The sequence below is a fragment of the Myodes glareolus genome, chromosome 1 (genome assembly GCF_982192425.1).
Source record: "Myodes glareolus chromosome 1, mMyoGla1.1, whole genome shotgun sequence".
Lineage (NCBI taxonomy): Eukaryota > Metazoa > Chordata > Mammalia > Rodentia > Cricetidae > Myodes > Myodes glareolus.
The window spans coordinates 29607146-29616505 of record NC_142026.1 but is presented as its reverse complement, the minus strand read 5'-3'; the positions used below and the strand labels follow the sequence as shown (position 1 = coordinate 29616505).

General features: G+C 49.0%; 1 protein-coding gene across 1 annotated transcript in view; it reads right to left on the bottom strand.

Moving 5' to 3' along the window:
- Positions 1 to 1048: 1048 nt before the first annotated feature.
- The window catches only part of Inpp5d (inositol polyphosphate-5-phosphatase D), a 112184-nt gene continuing 103872 nt past the window's right edge, over positions 1049 to 9360 (bottom strand). The window contains exons 25-27 of the mRNA XM_048428960.3: positions 8155 to 8430; positions 3567 to 4161; positions 1049 to 2192 (exon numbers count right to left, since the gene is read on the bottom strand). Of these exons, the coding sequence (XP_048284917.3) occupies positions 2190 to 2192; positions 3567 to 4161; positions 8155 to 8430 (874 nt within the window). The 3' untranslated portion in view covers positions 1049 to 2189. The remainder of the gene's footprint in view (positions 2193 to 3566; positions 4162 to 8154; positions 8431 to 9360) is intronic.

The following is a 9360-nucleotide window of genomic DNA, read 5'->3' as shown; positions in this document are numbered from 1 at the left end:
ATCTACAGCAATTTGCTATTGCATGGATGAGCAGCGGCAGGCATCTCACATAGCAAGCCAAGCCCATTATAGTAACAGAAGGCGTCCCATGGGCCAAAGGCAATAGGGTCCTGGCCCTCAGCTCTGCGGTCACAAGGGAGTACGACCCAGGGTGGATTCCCAGGAAAAGTGAGCTGGGTGGAACATGCCTGCACTTCTTGTGTCCTCCCTCTAGAATATCAAGGTCTCTCCAGCCATGCCTCTTGGTCTACTGGGTCAGAATGCTGGGGTGGGGTGGGGGAGCTTGGTTTACTCATCTACTGGGTCAGAATGCTGGGGTAGGGTGGGGGAGCTTGGTTTACTCATCTACTGGGTCAGAATGCTGGAACCTGGGGATGGGGGTAAAGTTCTTTGTGGGGACCAAGTAATGAATCTGTAGCGAGACATTTACCTAAGTAGAGGTAAGGAGTTATTCTGGAATATTCTCAGCCTTGGATCTACCAGTTCACTAGGACCATGAAAGCAGGCAGTGAATGGTTTGCTCAGTGCTTCCCAAGGATGCTGCTCCATGGAGCTCTATTCAGAACCCAGGCCTGGGGTCTGTGAGCAGGAGAGATGCTGAATATCTCAAGATGAAAGGAATGGTGACATGGGCTATGACACCTTGCAAGTGGCACCAAGCAGTATCCATTCTAGTTCTCTGGTCAGAGGCTATTCCCTAATCTGTGAATCCACGTACTAGGGATGGTTTGAATGGGCCTTTTGTCCCTGAAATAATCAACACTGGTAGCAGTTGGGAAGAACTTGTGGGCTGATGGTCAGCCAGTGTCAGAGAATACTTGGGGAAGATGGGTGGTTGCAGCTCTATATGTATGAAAGCAGTTCTGATGTCTTCCCTCGTTCATGTCCATGTCCAACTTCAGACTGTCTCCATGGTGAGGATACTATCTTTCTGGCCATCAGGAACCCTCAACTGCCTCCTCCTGCTCCAAAGTCTCTCTGCAGTAGTTACAGCACAGGAAAGAACTGTGGCCTTGGGTATCAGGAAGATGCCACACAGTCAAGAACCTAGTTAGAAAGGCACAATTTATTGGTCACGCAGACTGGGAAACATAGGGGATAAACTTGCTTTTCTGCACACTCTGGATCTAGTTTCTTACATTAATCCTGATTTATTAAAAAGCAAGACAAGAAAAGACATCACCGTCCTATTCTGCTTATATAACCAAGGAGAGCCCCACAACTTGGGAAGAGGCTGAACAGTTAGGAGAGCCTGGGACCAAGGCTCACTTTCCCTGACAGCAGGCTGAAGAGCTCAGCCACTGGGCACAGTGGTAGAGATTGTTCCTCAGTACATCAGAAGTGCTGTGGGGGTATGGAGGAGGTGTGGTTGGCTCAACCCAGGGTATGGCGGTAGCTGCCTACCTATAGTGGCAGAGAGGGGATTGAGTCATAGACTCAGCAAGAGTCTGACATGGCTGGCTTAGGTTGAGGCCGGGTCTCTTCATTGACAGTTGGAGCCGACCTCTGACTCTGACAGACTGAAAAACTCACAGAAACCAGGCAGATCTGGTCTGTGACAAACAGAACCCCAGCCTTAGCTAAAGCAGCTTGCATCTCTGAAGTTGTACAGGGCCAGGCTCCTAGTACCCTTAGTTAGCTATGCAGACTCTCCAGGTCCCCGCGGTGGAGTCTGGCTCGGTCTAGGGGTTGTTGGCTTTCTTAATGCTTTGTTTAAACTTCTCAGGACCTACCATTTGGGTATGGGCCCAGGGTTCAGGGTGACTGGAACCTCGGCTCTGGAGGCCAGCCTGACCAATGTCCGTAGAGCACTTAACATAGCACATGGCACCTGACCATTACTATTATTAATATTATTATTATTTATATCTTCACCCAGACGAGGGTCGCAGTTCCTTTCTTTAAAACAGCGACTGGAAGAAGGCCCTGGAGTCCAGGTTCTGAGACCCAGGTGCGGCTGTCTGCTGTCCATATGGTCAAGTGTTTTCCATCCAGCTTCAGCATCTGTGCCCAGCGTAGCAGCCAGCACACTCTTGGGACCACAGAAAAGTGAGGCCCTTTCCTGAAAAATACACAGCCTTGGACTCGAAGCTGGGCAACAGGAGTTAGCAGGAGGTCCTGGGAGAGGCTTTGACCTGCTTTGTGCTGTTCCTCCAGGCTCCCATCACCAGCAGCTCCTCACCAAGACTTCACTGTAGGATGAGAACAGAAGGGCTATCAGGGCCTTGCTATCTCTGGGCCACATTTGACCCCTAGTGCTGTGAGCTAGATCAGGTTGACAAGAAAGTACACTTAGGACACTGTCCTCAGTGTCTTGGATGCTAATTTACATGCCATATGCATAGACTATATATGAAATAGAGACATGTTATGTATAATACATGAAACATGAGTGATAACTATAAAGATGATAACATAAAGTAACAGCATATCTATTTCTCCCCATAAATCTATACAGTAGGTACTATTAGTGTCCTCCTTTGACAGATTAAGAAGGCATAGAGCTGGGCAGTGGAGACTTGGGATTTAAAGTGGATACAGGGCTGCAGTACAGCATTTTGTCTAACGTATAAGACCCTGAGTTTGGCTCTCAGTACTGCAATAAAATACAATAATAGGCCAGGTGTGTTGGTAAAAGCCATTAATCCTGGCATTCAGGAGGCAAGGCAAGTGGATCTTGTTCAAGGCCAGCCAGGTCTACACAGCAAGTTCTAGGGCAGGTAGGACCACACAGAGAAAGCCTGTCTCAAACAACAACAACAATTATTATTATTATAATAATACAATAACAGGATAGCCAGCAGTCTGGTTGTAGAGTCTGTTCCCTTCTCCTGTGGTACTGGGGATTCAGGTGAAAGCTTCATGTGTATGCTACTACTGAGCTACAGCCTTAGCCCCCAGATTGCTGCTGTGCGCTCTTCTTAAGATAGTGTCTTGCCATATAGCCCAGGCTGACCTTGGACACCCGATCCTCCTGCCTTAGACTTTCAGGGTGCTGGGATTATAGGGGTGTACGACCATGTCCAGCCTCAACTGTGTTTTTTAATCATTTTTTAGTTTTATTCTAGAATAAATGCACTCTATTGGAAGGGGATAGATATTTAAGTTTCTAAAATACCAGTAATGTTTTAAGTGCATGTATTAAGGACGATAAAACTAAAATATAAATGACCCAGATTCCCTTACTTTACAGGGCTAGGAGTTTATCCACAGCTCCATCTCTGTCCCTCTTAAGAATTATTTGCAGGGAGGTGGTGGTGGTGGGACACGCCTTTAATCCCAGTATTTGGGAGGCAGAGACAGGAGGATCTCTGTGAGTTCGAGGCCAGCCTGGTCTACAGAGCAAGTTATAGGACAGGCTTCAATGCTATAGAGAAACCATCTCGAAAAATATAAACAAAAAAAAAAAAAAGAAAAGAAAAAAATAATTATTTAGGACCAATGAGGGACACCCACAGAGGTGCCAGGTTCAAACCCCAAGTTCAGCCCTTTCTCATAGAGCACTTCTCAGGACACACACACAAACGGACACATATATGCACACATGTACATATGGCTCAACACACCTGCATGGCAGTCCTGCCAAGCAGCCCCTCCTCATGGCGGTGCTTGCCATGGTGGGGGAGTTCCGTGTTATCGCGGTAGTCTCGGCCTTTGGAATGCTGTAGCTGCAGGACCGCAGGGCTCTTGACTGGCAGGGGTGGCCGTGGAGCTGGGATGGGAGTTGTCTGTTGGCTCATTTCAGACCTGGAAGGCTTGATAGGCCTCTTGGCTGGCACCGGGGCTTGGGTACTGGGTAAGGTCTTGGGCTTCCCTTGGTTCTTGTCCCCGCTGGGCATTCTTCCCTCGGCAGAGGAGGAACAGGTAAAGGATCGCATCCGGGGGGTGGGGCCAAAGACAGGCACGGGGACCTGTTTGCTTGTCCCCTTGACACCCTCCACCTCTTGGACTTTGGGGAGCAGGATGCTGGGTGATGAGATTCCTGGGTCTGGACAGGGTGGGGGCTCCTTCCGCAGCATCTTGGGGGACTCCTGCTCTTTCCTGGGCACCACCTTAGAGAAGGAACTCACGGACCCGTACAGCGGGTTCTCAAACATCTCCGGCTTCGTCAGCTGGAGGTCTTCCTGTAACAGAGCCTCCACCTTCCCCGGGTCGCCAGGTCTAGAACCATGGGAAGGAGAAGAGGAGAATGGGGAGGAAACACAATCAGTCAGGACCTGGGGAGCAGATATTCATGCCTCTGGGCTTTCATTTAGGGGGTATAAACATGTTCTGGAACTAAATATAGTAGTGGTGGTATAATATGTACTATACCAAATTGTTCATTTTCCAGGGAATAATTTTACTTGAACTTAACCTTAATTTAAAAAAAAAAAAACAACCACAGAGTCTTGTATCCCTGGCTGATGTAGAACTCAGAGATTCACCTGCTTCTTTATCTGCCAAACATGGAGATTGCAGGCATGTAATACCGTGCCAGGCTAAAAGTATAGTCCAGGGTAACCTCATGGTCCTCCTGCCTCCACCCCTTCAGCCTATTTTACCTGCATGTGTCACCACAACTGGTGACAACTTTTTAAAATTTGTACATAGACAAGAGATGGGTGGAGCTGGGTGTGGTGGTGACACACACCTCTAACTCCAGCACTCGGGAGGCAGAGGCAGGTGATCTCTGTGAGTTTGAGGCCAGCCTGGTCTACACGGTGAGTTCTAACACATCCAGAATTACATAATAGAGAGAACCTATGGGGGGGGGTGGGGAGAGGAAGAGAGAGAAGCACCTGTGTGCTGGGGGGGATGGGACGGGGGAGAGAGGATGGTACTATGATATTTCAAGTTTTTCCATGTTCTCAGAGGCATTCTTAATTCCGTTTGAACCACAGCATCCATGAACAAGTGGGCTATCCCTGGAGGTATTCTGTAGAAAGGGTGACATGTAAGAAGCCACCGTGCATGTGTGAGACGCTGCTGTGACACAGCAGAGCTGCCGTGCCCCACAGAACAAACCCTGGGCCCAGGGAATACTCTTAGTATTCTTCCCAGGGGCATAAGCTTTCTCTCTGAAAGGCTCTGGGAAGCCTGGTTTCTGTGACAATCTCTGTTGTCAACTTGATGAGGTGTAGAAGGACCTGGGAGGCAGCCTCTAGGAGATTATCTTGATAATTATGGGGGGGAAACTTGACCATTGTGGGCAGCACCATTCCACAGGTTGGAGTTCTAGACAGGAAAAACAAAACAAAACAGGAGAAAGCCAGGCACATGTGTGGAGGTCAGAGGACAGCTTATAGCGGACAACTCTCCTCCCCACTCCATTGATCCCAGGGGCTGAACTCAGGCTGTCTCTCAGGCTTGGTGGCAAGCACTTTACCCACTGAGCCAACTCAGCCACCTACCTTTTAGTTTTTGGAAAAACTGGAAATCACTACATACCCAGAAATGTTGAGACCCTGACAGAAGCCAAAAGCTATCCCTTGTCTCCAACTCTCTTTTGAACCAATTTGGACCCTCTAAGTAAGACCTCTGCTATGGGTAGGTCTCAGAAGAGGTGGGGGAGGGGTAATCTGATCACAGCATCTCAAATGAAACAATGCTGAGTAGAAAGTGAGAACACAAGGCCAAGGGCTGGAGAGATGGCTCAGTGGTTAAGTACCCAGGTTCGAATCCCAGCATCTACATAGTGGCTCACAACTCAATGTAACTGCAGTTTTTGGATATTCAGTGTCCTCTTCTGGCTTCTGTTGGTACTACATGTGGTAGACAGAAGCAGGCAAAACACCTATACACAATGTGTGTATGTGTGTGTGTGTGTGTGTGTGTGTATTAAGAAAAACCCCACAAGGTTTGACACCTGATTATTCACTGAGGGGGCAGGAGAGGGAACAGAGCCAATGAGATGGAGCTTAAAACGTGTTCCCTCCAGCAGGGTGCTCAGGGTATTTCTGCCATCCTTAGGGGGAGGTTAGGAAGAACAGATTAGATTTAAAGAGTTTTAGTCTCCTGAGTACAGGTAACCGAGAACCAGGCCCTTATCCAGGGGACAGTCTGTTCTCATGCACCAGACTCGGGTTGTGGGCCAGGGTCCCAGCAGAGGCTTCTTTCTCATCACACAGCCTTAACCTTGGACAGCAGCCAGCCTCACTTGTTAGGATTAAAGTGTTTCCCAGGAGATAGGACTTAAGTGCTAAAATTGGGGAAGCCTGGGTCTACCTGGGATGGGTGGCCATTGTCCCCTAGCTTTGCAAGAGTGGTGGGAGGACCTTGAAGTACTGGGATACCCGACTGCCTTTATTCAGGCTGAGCTGGGTACTTGGAGCAGCAGGTATGGGGCCTTCAACGGTTTTTTGCTTTTAATTCTCTCCTTGGTGAGAGGAGAGCTTAGAACCTCATCCTATGGGGCCCTGAAGGATGCTGCCACCCAGGGTTGGAGGGAACATGTTCTCACCAAACTCTGTTCATGGTGTGAAGCATGGAGGGACCTCTACCTTGGGAGCCTTGGAGGATCACACCATGAACTTCTGTTTTCTTTGTGGCTGTTTCTCTCCGGCTACTAAAGAGACAGCCTTTGTCAAACTGAGCATTTTAGTACTCACTGGATGGAAACCTTGGTCCTCATCCCCAGGGAGGGGTACTGAGGCTCGCTTTAGAGCTGGCTAGGTTCAAGAATCTGGCCCCACCACCCCACCCCCAATCGCTTTCAGCTAGTTCAAGGCAACAGCTAGGGCACGGGAGTATCAGTGCCTCTCCAGATACTCTCCTGGGCAGGCCTGGCGTGGGCATTTGACTTGGAGGGTTTGGGGGAAAAGCACACTGTGAAGGATGCCCAGCATTGGCTCCTGATTACTATCAGTGAGCTCTACTCAGGAACTGAAGTCCTGAGGAGGAAAGAAAAGAAAACAGCACCCAGGAAAGAGGCCGCACATGGCAGCCCGTGTCATCACAAAGAGTTTAAGGCAGCTGTGAGGGGAGACGCGTCTACGTCACTGTTCCTGGGTCCGGATGACTCTTGGCCATCTGTTATCCTGTAGGAATGAGATTCCCCCACCTAGTGTTTCCTTTGGCTGCTAAATGACTTCATCCCTGGGCTGTGTGGTTCTTCCTCCTAAGGCAGTTTGGGCCAATCTCTCTGCAGGGTGACAGTTCTGCCTTCATTTGGATTTCTAGTTCCAATTTATTTTTTAAAAATTGTCATCGAAGCTGGGTGGTGGTGGCGTATGCCTTTAATCCCAGCACGTGGGAGGCAAAGGCAGGCAGATCTCTGTGAGTTCGAGGCCAGCCTGGTCTACAACAGTGAGTTCCAGGACAGGCTCCAAAGCCACAGAGAAACCCTGTCTCGAAAAACCAAAACCAAAAAAAAAAAAAAAAAAAACCCAAAAAAGAATGAAAACTGTTAAAATAAAAAAAAAATGCCATCGATGGGAAAATCTAGAGACTTGTTTATGGAACATGGATGCTCGTTTTTAAGAAAAGAGAGAGGGCCGGGCGGGCGGTGGTGGCGCACGCCCTTAATCCCAGCACTCGGGAGGCAGAGGCAGGCGGATCTCTGTGAGTTCGAGGCCAGCCTGGTCTACAAGTGTTAGTTCCAGGACAGGCACCAAAAACTACAGAGAAACCCTGTCTCAAAAAATCAAAAAAAAAAAAAAAAAAAAAAAAAAAAAGAAAAGAGAGAGACTTGGGGTAGGTGAAGGCTTCTACTCAAAAATCCCCACCTTTTCCCCACAGAGACCTCCAGGGAGTGGAGGATGCCACGGGATGTCATTGGTTTCAGAAATGCCTCCGTCAGTAAATGCAGGTCTTTGTTTGTTTGTTTTTTCAGACAGGGTTTCCCTGTGTAGCTTGGCTGCCCTGGAATTCACTCTGTAGACCAGGCTGGCCCCGAACTCACAGAGATCTGCCTGCCTCTGCCTCTCGAGTGCTGGAATTAAAGGTGTGTGCCATCACCACCACCCAGCAATAGTAAATGCAGTTTTATAAGATGTTCCTCTTGGCACCTCACCCCTGGGTTTAAAATCAAGTTGTACCCATTGTCTAGACGAGTAGAAGCCATAGTAGGGGGCAGAACCTACTACATACAGCTCTGCCCTCTCCAGGCCGCTACCCTTGGGAGCCCCCAGGGGGCACTTGTGAGCAGGAAAACACAATTCAGAGGACACTAACCTTGCCTCTTGCATCCTGGGGCAAGGGCCTCTGTTTCCTGTGGAGCATGAAAACTTCTTTGGGGACAGAGGTGGCTGGGAAGGAGGAGTGGGAGGACCCTCTCCCCTTCCGGGCCCCAGGGAGGAGTCCTTGGGTGGCTGGTCATAACTCCAGGCTGTGAGTTGCTGGTCTGGGGATAGGCTTGATTTCCCATGCAGGGGCTGTCCAAAAGGTCCCACACCAATGTAGTTTGGATTGATGATCTCATTGAGACTGGAGACACCACTTGCAGGGACCCTGTAAGAAGATGTGTTGGTACATCTGAGGCCTCTTCCCTTCTCGGCTGGCCCCAGCCTGAAGAAAATGTTCCCTGGCTTTTCAGCCTCTTGGTACCTTCATTTCTGGGGCACATTAACTCATGCCCTCATTTATACAGGCATGTGATGGAGTGAAGAGAAACAAGAGATCGGGGGGGGGGGGGGGGAGACGAGCAGGAAGGTTGAGACCCAGTAGGCAGAAGGTGGCTGGAGAAGAGCTACTCAAGGTTGCCTTTGAATTGAAATGAGATGAAATGCAGAAGAAAGGAAAAGAAAGAAGAATGTTCTGGGAGGTGGCAAAGGTCCAGGCTAATACTCAGAGGTCAGGGGGAGAGAGAGAGATTGGCCTGTTGCAAGGTTCTCCGAAGACCAGTGAGCATGTGGGGAGAGGAGAATGAGAATGTGACAGAGGTGTGTGTGTGTGTGTGTGTGTGTGTTCGGGGAAGGGGAGAGTCAAGAGTACATTTTTCAAGGCAAAGTCCACGTGGGACGTGTGGGTTTGCACATCCTGTGTAAGGCACCAGAATGACAAGACGAAAGTGTAGTCACGGAGGCCGAGGCTAGAGGAGTTAAGAAAGGCAGTGGTCAAAACTGGGTTTCAAATAGGTAGCCAGACCTAGCTGAGGCTACCCTTGTAGTCACACAGCACACCATGCTCCATGCTGGGCTCCATCTCAAGGAGGACTAACAAGACCACATTAGGAAATAGAGGTGATTCTGGTTATTAGGAAATGCTGTCCTTTAACAATAGAGGCCGGAGCGTCCAAGTTATTCTCAATTTAGTCTTTCCTGTTAGTCACCATGTTGGTAGGTTGTTTTGTTTTTGTTTTTTTCTCTTGAGACAAATTCTCATAACCTAGCTCTGTCCATCCTGGAACTCACTATGTAGAAAAGGTTAGCCTTTAACTCA